The sequence below is a fragment of the Hypanus sabinus genome, chromosome 20 (assembly GCF_030144855.1).
Source record: "Hypanus sabinus isolate sHypSab1 chromosome 20, sHypSab1.hap1, whole genome shotgun sequence".
NCBI lineage: Eukaryota > Metazoa > Chordata > Chondrichthyes > Myliobatiformes > Dasyatidae > Hypanus > Hypanus sabinus.
In genome coordinates this window covers 32,072,983-32,087,976 of record NC_082725.1, presented here as the reverse complement: position 1 = coordinate 32,087,976, position 14,994 = coordinate 32,072,983, and the positions used below count along the sequence as shown (strand labels likewise).

At 40.6% G+C, this 14,994-nt stretch overlaps 1 protein-coding gene across 1 annotated transcript in view; it reads right to left on the bottom strand.

Annotated features, from left to right (window-relative positions):
• Positions 1-14,994, bottom strand: part of mylk4b (myosin light chain kinase family, member 4b) — a 164,470-nt gene that overhangs the window by 34,239 nt on the left and 115,237 nt on the right. Inside the window, exons 5-9 of the mRNA XM_059945306.1 lie at positions 10,901-11,202; positions 4,793-4,898; positions 4,137-4,230; positions 3,938-4,047; positions 417-558 (exon numbers count right to left, since the gene is read on the bottom strand). Coding sequence (XP_059801289.1) covers positions 417-558; positions 3,938-4,047; positions 4,137-4,230; positions 4,793-4,898; positions 10,901-11,202 — 754 coding nt within the window. The remainder of the gene's footprint in view (positions 1-416; positions 559-3,937; positions 4,048-4,136; positions 4,231-4,792; positions 4,899-10,900; positions 11,203-14,994) is intronic.

The following is a 14,994-nucleotide window of genomic DNA, read 5'->3' as shown; positions in this document are numbered from 1 at the left end:
TGTTTTGGATGTTAAACCTTAGGATATCCCCCATTAGGCTTTCCTCCATTTGGAACTCTAGGGGGCAACCACTTGCATCTAGGTGTTTTAAATAACCTACTTGTGGCATGCATTAAAAATGACAGCGGCTAGAGGCCAATAACATCTCAACATGGCATGAGTTCAATATGAAACACCCGGGAAATCTTAGGAAACTGGGCCAGTGTACGGAGACAAGAATCACAACGTGGTTGTGTGTAATTTGCCCTCCCACATGAGAAAATGTTAATATGTCAGTCACAAGGGAAAAGAATTTTCAGCTCTCTGAAATAACAATTTCAAGTATTTATAATTTAACTTTGTTATAATTTCTTCGCTGCGGGTAAATTTTAACAGACTTGCAAAAGGGTCCCCAAATATCTTTCACCACCATTTACCTTTAGGTCCAGGTGAAGGATGTACATCTGGTGCATATATTGAAGTCCTTCACAAATCTGCTTTACAAATAAGATTGTGTCCATTTCGGTTAAATTGTAGTTTTCATCTATGATCCTGTCAAATAGTTCACCGCCTTCAATACTGTATGGAAAAAGGTGAATTCATGATTCATTGAACAACATCCTGTGACAATTCCTGCAGCAAGATAGGACAGTAATATTCATTGTTGGTCACCGACCCTGATTATACAATATCATGGCTGTTGCAAACTATGGTCCTGTTCCCAAACGTCTTTTCACTGAACTTCGTGAAACTTCGGATCTGGAGTACAAGGTGTCATTTGCATATTAATATTAGCTTATGTGCCCAAAGATGAGTTTTGACTTCTGAGATTCAGTTCTTCAGCGCACAGATTTCCTTTGTTTTTTTGTTCTGATTAGGTTAATCGAGCTGGCTGCTGATTAGGACCAGGTTTGCTCTATGTGTTCAATTATAATGTCAGTAGTAACAAAATCAGAGTCTACATACAGTATATGTACTATAAATCTCTAACGGCCCTCAGTTAATCAGGCAGCATCTGTAGGACTCTGCTTCTGAACTTGAATTGTTCCCTCTCTACTCAGTTCTGCTGCAGCATTTCTGCTCTGAAACATGAGCTGTTTTCCTTTCCACAGATGCTGAGGTTTCCAGTACTTTTTGTTTTTAATATATTGACTTTACTCCTATTTTAATATCACTCCGTAATTAAATTTGGTAAAAGATACTGAACATGGTCTTTGTTCACACTCATAACACTAACGATGCATTTTGTTTTAAATGGCTTACTCCCAGTCTATGAATTGGTTGCCTAAGCTTCCACTTCAGACATTGAAGTACACAACAAGTGAATGTGAAACTCTGGACACCTTCACCTGCTATTGACACCCCTGACAGTAAAATGGAGAATTGGCAAAAATGGAGCTGTTGTGCCCCTTTTCCATTCAAATAAGACCAGAAGACATAGGAGCAGAATCAGACAATTTGGCCATCAAGTCTGCTCTGCCACTCCATCATGCCTGATCTATTATCCCTCTCAACACCATTTTCCTACCTTCTCCCTGTAACCTTTAACACCTTGATTAATCAATAACCTATCGGCATCCGAGTTTAAAGATGCCCAATGTCATGGCCTCCACTGCAATCTGTTGCAATGAATTCCACAGGTTCACCACCCTCTCACTAAAGAAATTCCTCCTCATCTTTATCTTAAATGGATATCCCTCTATTCTGAGGCTGTGCTCTCTGGTCCTAAACTCCCCCATTATGGGAGACATCCTTTCAACATTCACTCTACATAGGCTTTTCAATATTTGATAAAATCTCCCCTCATTCTTCCAAAATCCAGAGGCATCAAACACTCCTCATACATTTACCCTTTGATTCCCAGGGTCATTCCCGTGAACCTCCTAGGGACCCTCTCCAATGACAGTACATCCTTTCTTAGATAAAGGACCCAAAACTGCTCATATCACTCCAAGAGTGGTCTGACCAATGCCTTATAAAACCCGAAAATTACATCTTTGCTTTTATATTCTAATCCTCTGAAAATGAATGCTAACATTGCATTTGCCTTCCTTACCACTGACAACCTGAAAGTTAACCCTTAGGAAATATTCCCGAGGATTCCAAGTCCCTTTGCAACTCTGAATTTTGAACATTCTCCCCATTTAGAAAAGAGTCTTTGCCTTTATTTCTGCTCCCAAAGTGCATAGTTGCATGATCATAGACTTCCCTACACAGTATTCCTTCTTCCATTTCTGTGCCCATTCTCCTAATCTGTCTGAATTCTTCTGCAGACAGCCTGCTTCCTCAACACTACCTGCCCTTGCAACTATCTTTGTATTGACTGGAAACCTGGCCACAAAACCATCAATTCAGTCATCCAAACCATTGACATATAATGGGAAAAGAAGTGGTCCCAACACTGAACCCTGAGGAAGTGGAAGAGCTAAAATACTTCAGTTAGTGTGGAAGTGTCATCAGGCAAAGATATAATACTGAAGACACAAGAGATGATGGAATACGGAGCAAACAACAAGCTGCTTGAGGAACTCATTACATTATGACACATCTGTGGAGGCAAAAGGATAAGGGCAAGATTCACATGCAACTCCTTCAACGTGGTTTACTGCATTTGATGCTCTCGATCTAGTCTTCTCTACATTGGTGAGACCAAGCATGGACTGGTAACTGCTTTGCTGAGCTCCTCTGCTCAGTCACAGTGGCCATCCTGAGAGCCAGGTTGCAAGATATCTTAATTTCCCTGTCTATTCTCACACTAACCTGTCCGTCCTTAGCCTTCTCCACTGCCAGAGCAGGGCCAGATGCAAACCTTAGGAACAGCACCCCATATTCTACAATCTACAATCCCACAGCCTGAATTTTGAATTCTCCCATTTCAGGTAATGAGAATCCCTTCTCTTCATTGCTCTACCCTTCTGATTCACCCAGGCCTTTCATACACAATCTTCTTTCCAACCTCTCTCCATCATCCTGTTCTCTGGTCTTTTTCCCTACCCTCACATGGTTCCACCTGCCTATCACCCAGGCACTCAACTCAACGAGTGCTCTATCTCCTGTTCCCATCTGCCCACATTCCTTCCCTTATCTGGTTCCACTTGCTACCTTCCGTTCTTATCAGATGTCAGAATTTGCAGCTCGTCATTGTTTATAGTGACTATCTCCCAGCCTCTGGTGAACCTGGTATCAATACAATAGCCATTACACTGTCATATTGTTGTAAAACTCCAAGCAATACACTAATGTCCTACAGTGAAGAAGCCTTACAACCTTGCCAACATTAGAGCAGTGGCTGGACACTTAGGTCAGATTTAAGATATGAAAACATATATTGTGGTATCTTAATTTGTTTTTAATAAACTTAGATAGTCTAATGGTTCATTATTAATTCAAAGGTATATTTTCAGATTCTTCTATTGGATTTCACAATTGGATTCCTCTGGAAATTTGGCTGGCATTCCGTTGCATTATCCAGTGAGGAATTTGGTGATTCATTTTGAATTGCATTGCATTAAATTAAAAAAAAACAAAGAATTAAACAGAAAGCAGATGTCATTGTCCACTTTGGTTGCCTATTCCCTCTTCCCTGCCTCCACCTCTGGTCTTCTAACATCCATCTCCTACACCCTAACCTGGTTCAAGCTAAATGAGTAGTTAACAGTTTCTGCTACCCTACTGAATACTTCTTAACTACAGTTAAAGAGTTCTATTATCCAAGTCCAAAGCTTTCATGTATAATGAGGAATAAAATTGACCAAGCTCAATTTAAAATGCATGCAATCCTTCCATTATTGTTTGACCTTTTACTTGGATTGGTCTCAGTAGTGTTCAAGATAACTTAGGATATGTTAGCTCTTGGCTATCTTGGCAAGGCGATGAGCACAAAGTTGAAAACATCTTTATATCCTTAAATATGAATGTCTAAGAACTAGAAACTTGACTGGTGTTTAATGCAACTTACTATTCCATGATCAGAATGATATCATTCTTTGTTTCAAAAGCATCATACAGCTGGATGAGATTTGTATGATTCAGCTGATTCATGACTTGGATCTCATTCTTAACTTCCTCCTGTTAACCAATAATAATGCACATAATGTCAAAAACAAATCAAGTGAATCACAGCGGAAACAACTGATAATATTCTGGAAGGGATATACCTTCTGCTTTGCTGCTCTAGTTTTAATAATTTTGGCTGCTAAGGTGAGGCCTGTAGCCTTTTCAATACATTTGTGTACTTGTCCAAATCGTCCCCTGTAATAAATAGACACAAAATTAATAAGATTTTCAAGCCATTGCAACTTATTTGCTTAAATGAAGTTTGCACAAAAGGGGTATTTATATTTTCCAAGAAATTTTAGAAGCATGACTGTATTATCTACATATGATAGCCTTGTGAGTCAGTTACTTGACTAGTCACCAAAGGCTTGGTCCATTGAGCTGAAGACTTCCAATCCAAATATGACAATTAAAATAGTTAAATTCAACTAATTAAACTACATTTGCTATGTTCATTTAGTAGATGCAATGTTACTATGATGATTTGTTGCAGTTAACAAAATGGTTTACTGATGTCCTGAAGCCTGGCCCACAGATGATTGCAGACTCGCAGCAATGACTGTAAACTCTGAAATCCTAATTCTGAGTATCTAGAAACAATAAATGTTGGACTGTCCAACGATGCCCATTGGAGTAAATGATATATCATTAACTTCCCGACTCATTGTGGGGAAAGATGACGTGTGCCAGAGTTAGAACTGTGTCCGATACCTCTTTAGCAATTTAAATCTTTAGATAAACTTTAAGCAGAACTGACCCTCCGAGGACTTGAGATTTCTGTATTGTATAGTAATTGCTGAGCTGTGCTACATTCGTTGAGACAATCCGATGTTCAAATGGAGCAGGTGGAGCAGGACCATCATCTAAACCAGAAAAGATAAAACAAGCAAAAATTTTGGCACATGGATCTGTTGCAACCATTATACAACATTAAGAAGTTGACATTAACACTTTATATATTGTACTATTATGGATTGAGAAGGAAACAATGAATGAGTGACTTGTATTTTACATTGTTACACCTATTACTATGACACAGAGGAAAACATTGGCTCGTTGGAACCATGGCAGCTCTCAAGAAATGAATCCTATCAGGCCCATTCTCTCCTCTTTATTTACTTGTAACCCTGTATCTATCATTGATGCTGACATGGAGATAGTTAAGACCAGGTTAACATTGCCATAACTTGTCCTGGTCCAACCACATAAGGCTAAGAAAATTTTGCATGCCCCCACTGACCCTCAATAACTTTTATGGATGAACCTTTGAAAACATCCTATCTGGATGCTTCACAGGTTGGTATGGCAACTACTTTCTTTGCCCAAGACTGCAAAGTATTACAGAGAGCTGTGGACACAGCTTCGTCCATCACAAAAACCAGCCTTCCCTCCATGGAGTCTGCCTGCAGCCAACATAATCAAAGATAATCCTCTGGTCTGGACATTCTCAATTCTTCCCATTTCCATCAGGCAGAAGATATAAACTCTTGAACATATGTGCTATCAGGCTCAAAGACAGCTTCTATTCCACTGTTAGAAGTCCACTGAATTGACCTCTATAAGTCAAGAATGCATAATTGAATGTTTAATCTACTTTGTCGAGGCTCTTCCACCTTATTGTGCTGCTTCACTGCACTTGCTCTGTAACTGTTACACAATATCTGTTCTTGCTTTTCCTCTTGTACTATCACGCTATCTTGATGTACTTTAGCTTTGAAATGAGCTGTATGGACGGCATGCAAAACAAAGTTCTATGCTGTACCTTGGTACCTTATTCCTTCTCATGTGCCCATCTGCTCACTTTTGCTTCTATTGCCTACACTAAGGGATAATTTGCAGTGGATAATCAACCAACTCTGGGCAGTGGGACGGAGATACATCTCTACCACAGGAGGTGTGGAGGTGTAAGACACTCTTTCCCTCCACTAGTCTATAGGTCACCCTTGGGCAAGGTGTAGAACTTGTTTAGCAGCACTGCCCACCTACTAGGGTCACGTCAAGCCATGGAAGCAGGTGGTGGATGGTCATATGAGCAGCTGGTGCATATCACAATTCTGGTTATGTGACCACTGACCCCAAGCAGGCAGTCTCTGAAGAGTATTGATAATGGCTGGAGTCCTGTAAGGACACTGCCCAGAAGAAGGCAATGGCAAACCACTTCTATAGAAAAATTCGCCATGAACAATCATGGTCATGGAAGGACCATGATCACCCACATCAAACGATGTGGCACATAATGAACGAACAAATTATCCATCTGTCTTGGATTTCGTTTCATCATGAACTTTTAAATGAGATGGAATGTGAAGTGATTAGGGCACTGTGTGTAACTCAATCAGGATAGAGAGATGTGGAGAAACTTCTTTAACAAGAGGGTGGTGAATTTGTGGAATTTCCCATAAGACATATAAGCAGAATTAGGCCATCTGGCCCATCAAGTCTGTTTCGCCATTCAATCATAGCTGTTCCTTTTTTTTTCTCCTCCTCAACCCCAGTTCCCAACCTTCTCCCTGTAATCTTTGATGCCATGTCCAATCAAGAACCTAGCAATCTCTGCCTTAAATATACCCAATGACCTGGCCTCCACAGCTGCATTTGGCAACAAATTCCACAAATTCACCACCTTCTGGTTAAAGAAGTTTCTTCACTCCTCTCTATCCTGAGGCTGTGCCCTCTTGTCCTAGACTCTCCCATCATGGGAAACATCCTTTCAACATCTATTCTGTCTAGGCCTTTCAACATTCAAAAGTTTTCAATGAAAGCTCCCCTCATCCTTCTAAATTCTAGCATGTACAGACAGAGAGCCATCAAACATTCCTCGTATGATAATCCTTTCATTCCCGGAATCATCCTTGTGAACCTCTTCTGAACCTTCTCCAATGCCAGCACATTTTTTCTTAGATGAGGAGCCCAAAACTGTTCACAATGCTCAAAGTGAAGTGTCACCAGTACCTTATGAAGCCTCAGCATCACATCCCTGCTTTTGTATTCCTAGTCCTCTTGAAATATATACTAATATTGCAATTGCCATCCTCACCACCAACTCAACCTGCAAGTTAACCTTTAGGGTGTTTTGCACAAGGACTCCCAAGTCTCTTTGCATCTCAGATTTTTGGGTTTTCTCCCATTTATAAAATAGTGCGCACATTTATTTCTACTACCAAAGTGCATGACCATGCATTTTCCAACATTGTATTTCACTTGCCACTTCTTGCCCATTCTCCTAATCTGTCTAAATCCTCTGCATCCTACCTGTTTCCTCAACACTACCTGCCCCTCCACCAATCTTTATATCATCTGTAAAGGGCAACAAAGCCATCTATTCTATCATCGAAATCATTGATATGCAGCATAGAAAGAAGTGGTCCCAACACCGTCCCCTGCAGAACACCACAAGCCACTGGCAGCCAGCCAGAAAATTATCCATTTTTTTTCCACTCACTGCCTCCTATCAATCAGCCAATGCTCTAACCATGTCAGTAACTTTCCTGTAGTACCATGGGCTCTTGACTTGGTAAGCAGCTTCATGTGTGGCACCTTGTTAAAGGCCTTCTGAAAGTCCAAATATACTATATACAATATCCACTGCATCCTCTTTATCTATCCTACTTGTAATCTCCTCAAAGAATTCCAACAGGTTTGACAGGCAGGATTTTCCCTGAAGGAAACCATGCTGACTTCGACTTATTTTTTCCCATGTCACCAAGTACTCCATCACCTCATCCTTAACAATTGACTCTAACATCTTCCCAATCACTGAGATCAGGCTAACTGCTTTATAATATCCTTTCTGCTGCCTTCCTACTTTCTTAAAGAGTGGAGTGACATTTGCAATATTCCAGTCCTCTGGCACCACGCCAGAGTCAAATGATTTTTGAATGATCATTTCTAATGCCACCACAACCTCTAATGCTACCTCTTTCAGAACCCTAGGGTGCAGTTCATCTGGTTCAGGTGACTTATGTACCTTTAGGTCTTTCAGCTGTTTGAGCACCTTCTCTCTCGTAATAGTAACTGCACCCATTTCTCTTCCTTCACACACTATAACTTCAGGCAGACTGCTGATGTCTTCCCTAGTGAAAACTGACGCAAAATACTCATTTAGTTCTCCTTGTCCCCCGTTATTATTTCTCCTGCCTCATTTTCTAGTGGTTCTACATCCTCTCTCATTTCTCTTTAATTTTTAAAATACTTGTGGTGAACTATGTGCCTGTCTGGACACGCCCCCTGCTGACTGCTCCTGTGGCTCCCCCCACAGGCCCCTGTATAAAGGCGATCTGAGGCCTGACGCTCGGCCTCAGTCTCCAGGACATAGTATGATGGACACTCACTCCTGGTTCCTTCTTCCAGTCAATAATAGCCGATATCTCACCTTACGTCTCAGTTTGAGTTATTGATGGTGCATCAATACTTGAAAAAGCTTTTACTATCCACTTTGATATTATTTGCTAGCTTGCTTTCATATTTCATTTTTCCCTTCTAAGGATTTTTGTTGTTTTCTGTAGGTTTTTAAAAACTTCCTAATCCTCTATATTCCCACAAATTTTGCTTTGCTTTTTTCCCCTTTCTTTTGCTTTTACAATTGTTTTGACTTCCCTTGTCAGTCATGATTGTACTATTTTACCATTTGAGTATTTATTCATTTCTGGAATACCTATGTCCTGCACGTTCCTCATTTCTTCCCAGAAATGCACATCATTGCTGCTCTGCTGACATCCCTGCCAGCAGCTCCTTCCAGTTTACTTTGGCCAACTCCTCTCTCAGACCACTGTAATTTCCCTTACTCCACTGAAATACTGCTACATCAGACTTAACTGTCTCCCTATCTATAGGTACAGAGGAGATGTCAAGGGTAAGTTTTTTTTTTGCAGAGAGTGGTGAGGGTGTGGAATGGGCTGCCGGCGACTGTGGTGGAGGCGGATACAATAGGGTCTTTTTAAGAGGCTCCTGGATAGGTACATGCTTAGAAAAATTGAGGGCTATGGTAACCCGAGGTAATTTCTAAAGTAAGTACTACATATTTGACACAGCATTGTGGGCTGAAGGGCCTGTATTGTGTTGTAGGTTTTCTATGTTCCTATCAAATTTCAAGTTGAACTCAATCATATTGTGATCACTGGCTTCTAAAGTTCTTTACCTTAAGCTCCCTAATCACCTTAGGTTCATTACATAATAACCAATCAGTACAGCTGATCCCCTAGTAGGCTTAATGACAAACTGCTCTAAAAAGCTATCTCTCAGGCATTCAACAAACTCACTCTCTTGAGATCTATTACCAACCTGACTTTCCCAATCGACCTGCATGTTAAAATCTCCCATGACTACCATAACGTTGCCCTTTTGACTCGCCTTTTCTATTTCCTGATGTAACCTGTGGGTCACCTCCCAGCCACTGTTGGGAGGCCTGTATATAACTGTCATCAAGGTCGTTTTACCCTTGCAGTTTCTTAACTCAACCCACAAGGATTTAATATCTTCCGATCCTATGTCACATCTTTCTACTGATTTAAAGCCGTTCTTTACCAGTAGAGCCACACCACCCCCTCTGCCTACCTTCTTATCCCTCCGATATAACGTGTAACCTTGGACATTCAGCTCCTAACTAGAACCATCCTTCAGCCACGATCCAGTGATGTCTCCAACAACATACCTGGCAATCTATAATACTGCAACAAGATCATCCACCTTATTTCTTATACTACATGCACTTCGATACAACACCTTGAGTACCGTGCTTGCTATCCTCTCTGATTCTGCATCCTTGATGTTTTGATACTCAGCCTGTTAGTTGCAACTAAGTCCCATCGCCTACCTGCCCTTCCTGATAGTCTGACTGCAGGCTATCTTTACTTTTTTACCATCTGTCTTGTCCTGGGTTCCTTCACTCCGATTCCCACCCCTCTGCCAAATTATTTTAAATTCTCCCCGACAACTCTGACAAACCTGCCGCAAAAATATTGGACCCCCTCAGGTTCAGGTGCAACCCGTCTCTTTTGAACAGGTCATAACTGCCCCAGAAGAGATCTCAATGATCCAAGAACCTGAAGCCCTGCTCCCTGCACCTGCTTCTCAACCACACATTTATCTGCCAAATTATCCTGTTTCTACCCTCACTGGCACATCTCTACTCTGACTGGTGACTTACCTGCCATCCCCTACACTTGTTTGGCTGCAGACGAACTGATAGCTATTAATCATGCCCTCAGTATATTCTGACTGAATCTATAGTTATCCAAAAGTAGGAGTGAGTGAATTTGATTATCAGTCATCTAAAATGCAACATCTGCAGGCTGTTAGGCTGGTTACCTTGTCAGGCCCCCCTAGTGTTGCTAATTGCCCATCTCTGTCCACTGATGTTGAGAAGAGTCAACGGCTGATGCCTGCTTTCACTTTGTACTTGTGTATGTGCATTTGGGCATCCACCCAAATTATCAACAGTAAATAAAAGAAACCCCCCGTTTGAACTCTTCATTTTCTTTCTGTCTCAGCTGCTGGGCTGCTTACTCTTTCTGTCTATATAACATTGACTTATTTTAGTCTGTCTGCGCTTGAAATTTTACAGTTATGTAATCTAATATTGTGTGTACTCACTCCTTTTCATCTCCTTTGAACTTAGAAATTGCTTGTGTGCAGGTAAGGACTTTAGAAGATAACTATAATTATAATATAAACACATTTTGGATCTGATCTAATATTAGATTGTGGTGCAGAGGTGAACTAGTCTCAATCTCCTTATCTTCAAAATCAGAATGGTTTTGCTGCCTAATTTACTTTTCATTGGCTTAGCATTGACACTGCCTTGCATTGACATACATTGTCCTGAGCTCTGATCTTCAAACAACAGGATATACAGGGCTCTACTTGCCAATCACGATGTGGGCTCTCTCTTCAGTTTTTTGTACCACCTGATTAGTTTCTTGCTGTTTGGCAGCAGACGTTGTTGTATCTTGATGTAGGGTAAGCTCTGATGTGCTCTCCTTGCTGCAGTCTTTTTCCTCCACTCTGCTCTTTTTGCTGTCATCGTTCACCAGGTCTTCCCTGGTTCCCCTTTTGCTGGAAGTGCTCAGAACCTTGTCTTTCTGTTGTTCAATATTTTCAGATATCTCTGCTTCAGGTTCTGCTGCTGCTGGTAGTAAAGAACTGACTTCCCTTTCACTCTCTCCGCATCTATTGCAAGTTAAAGAGTACATTTTAATATTCAGAAATAAGTCAATTAAAAATATATATTCCACTATTTGATAGTTCCTGCTCTTTATATTAATCCTACATGGTTTTCTCCTCATTTTCACATCAACCAACCCTTGCCCTCCACTTCACCTCCCCCATCCCCAGATTCTATCACTCACGTACATATTAGGAGCAATTTACCCTCTCTAACTGAATCACCAAATGGTGCAATTTTGTGATGTGAAACAAAACTAGAGAATCCTGGAGAAACTCATGTGGCCACAGTGAGAATGTACAAACTACATCACCACTGTCATTTTCTTCAGAGCCCTTTAAAAATGGCTTGAGCACTCTGGTTAATTGACAAATGTAAGCTAAGGATTAACTTTAATTATCTATTTTTTTGCCACTTCTACATCAAAACATGCAGTGAAATGTGTTGCTTTGCATTAATGGTCAACATAGTCTGAGGATGTGCTGGGGGCAGCTGGCAAGTGCCTCCATGTTTCTGGTGTCAATAAAGTATGCCCACAACTTGCTAACCTTGACCCGTACATCTTTGGAATGTGGGAGAGAACCGGAGCACCCAGAAGAACCCCACGTGGGGGTATGCAGAACTGCGGCAGAAAATGAACCCCAATCGTGATCACAGGCACTGGAAAGTGTTATGTTAGCCACTACACTACCATGCCCAATGTAAATTACTCCCCAGCTTAAGTTAATGGCAAAAAGAATAAGTCAATTCAAGTTCACTGTCATGTGACCATAAGTACAGTGAGATACAGGTCCAGTGAAAAACTTTCTTGCAACAGCATCACAAACACATAGAATGGGCAGAGAACAGAGGTGAGAGAAATTAAGCTGCAGAAGAACAGGGAAATAATGAGCTGGGGAATGGAGTGATGGGATTGCTTCCCTGAATGCAAGTATAGACCCAATGGCTTAAATGGCCTCCTGCTGCAATATTAAAAGCATGAGATAAGCACAGCTTTTACATTTACTTCAATTTTGGACTTAAATTGATCACCATATACCACATTGAGATTCATTTTCTTGCAGGCATTTACAAGGAAAAAAGAAATACAATAGAATTTCATGAAAAAAACTACACATAAACAAAGACTGACTAACGTCCAATGTGTAAAGCAAGGCAAACTGTCCAAATAAAAAAACAATAGTGACAACAAGCATTGTAAAGAGGCCTTGACAGTGAGCTTGTAGGTCAGAGAATCAGTTCAGAATAGTGGTGATTGAAGTTATCCATGCTGGTTGCAGGGTATCTGCAGCTACCAGGTATAACTGTTTCTGAACCTGGTGGTGTGGGACCTGAGGCTACTGTACCTCCTGGCTGGTAGTAGAGAGAAGAGCAGATGGCCTGGATGGTGGAAGTCTTTGATGATGGGTGCTACTTTCTTGTGGCAGGGTTCCATGTAAATACTGGAGCAAGCTTTGCCTGTGATGGATAGGCTGTCTCCCCCACTATCTGTAGCCTTTTCCCTTCCTGGATATTCCTCAATAACCCGAGGTTTCACCCTCAGCAGATTATAAAATGAGCTATCATTCATACATCCTACCTACCTGATGTTATGTTTTGTAAATACATAAACTAATTGAAAGAAAAGCACAGGAGAAAATGCGTCTACTTAATTTTACTTCAGTGAGGTGCTCACATTTGACGTGGTGGCATAACAACATATGCCATTCACATACTTTTACATATAACACATAAAATGAATTATGTAAACAACAAAGAATACTTAATAAACAATATATATACAATGTTACTCAAATATTACTGAAATATCCACAACTAGTAAATTTTAAGTTGTTCCATTCAGGCCTAAAGATTTAGTCGCTGTGAAGGATTTCTTACTCTTGTGGGATAACATCTTCCCTGGTTGGGGGGGAGGGAGGGTCACTTTGCTTGGCAAAAGAGACTTGTGGCTGTGAAACAAGTCAGGTTCTGGGGCTTCCTCTGTGGTGGTTTGTAGGAGTTGTCTCTGTGATTGCAGGAAATAGTTCTGACAGCTCTGGATAACTTTCTTCTCTAACAATTGGCTCGTCTTCCTCAACTGAACAACGTGGCTTGTTAGTTACTGCATGTCACATTTACAAATGTCATTCCCATAGGAATTATCATTTCTCCATTGTACATTCTCAGTTGGATATCTGCAGGCTTCTGTTCAGTATCTTTGAAATGCTGTCCAAACTCATTTTGTGAAATGACTAAAACAGCTGAACCAGTGTCCAATTCCATCTTAATTAATTTACCATTCACCTCTGGTGTAAGCCATATTGCTTGTCTTCACATTGTTAATCTCAAAGCTAGCCAGTCCTGTGTCACTCTCATCATCACCAGGTTGTTCATCAACAGTATGCAGATTGGTGCTCTTTCTGAAACTGCAATTTGACTTTTTATCTTTTTCTCTTCCCTGGGCAGTCCAATTATTTTTGTATGCCCAGCACTATCTCTGTATGTGATCCTACTTTGTTACATTTTCTGCAATTTTCTTCTTTAAACCTGCATTGGTCAGGATTATGTGAGTCCCTGCCAGAATGGTAACACAATTTACCTTAGTGTCAAATGCATTAAAAATATATTTCTGCCAGTAAACAAACTGTCGATGCTTACTGGGGATTTTGTTGCTTTCAAAATTTGACTAAATTATGTTACTTAAAAAAGTGAATTCATAGGAGATTTTAGAAAGGAACTTTGCTTTCATTACTTTCCTTTGCTTTTCTCCCATCTTTCCTCATGAGTGTCAGTAATTGAAATCCTCATAAGACAACTTCAATTATGTTATTGTGTATTGTGTAATATTTATATTGCTGCTTAAAAATCTTACTTGGGACAAAATATTTTTACAAATTGGGAAACTTAATTAATTTTAGCATAATTAATTATAGCATAATTAATTTTAAGCATTCATCAACAAATTAAGCTTATGATTTATTTACAGATGGTTTCTTCACTACCATATGAATTCTTTCCATATCAAAATATTATTTATGTATTTCTAATCTTCTATTTCCATTAAAATATTTTTGTGATAGGGGAGAGTGGCTCACTGAAAAATAAGTGTGTGCATTTGACTGGAGAAATTGTAGCAGGATTCCTATTACCAATTCTAGAATCGAACATACTTCATCCCAACAGGGATGAGGTTTGTCACCATGGAATAGTTATCTATTGCTTTACAGGTAAGGGAATTAGGATAAATATTCATGATTAATCTGAAAATACTCAGTGTACTGGGAGAAACAATCAATATTAGGATTTGTGGCTGTGGTAGCAGTTCTGGGTGATCACATGGTTGAAGAGTCGGAGGGTCACAGAGATCACAAAACGGGAGCAGTGAGAGGGAGTATCACTGAGAGTGGGTTATATAGCTGAGAGCGTAGAATATAGCTATTACAAAAAGGAGAGATTGGGAAGTGAAGGTGATCAAGGATGATTTCAAAGGTTAAAGTTCAAAGACCTTCTGGTGGTGGTGGCATCCGGTAGTCTCGCGAGACCATGGGTCTGCTCCTGGAATGGTTTCAAGGGCGCAGGCCTTGGCAAGGTTGTGTGGAAGACTGACAGTTGCCCATGCAGCATCTCCCCTCTCCACAACACCGATGTTATCCAAGGGAGGGGCAAGTGCCGATACAGCTCGGCACCAGTGTCGTCGCAGGAGTTGCCAGAAGGAGGTTGAAGGCAATGTCGGACTGCCTTAGGGACTCCAGCTCCAGATTTGTCCTCAGGGTTTACTCCTGAAGCCTTTCCCATGAGTGGGTATGGCTGCAAGGCAG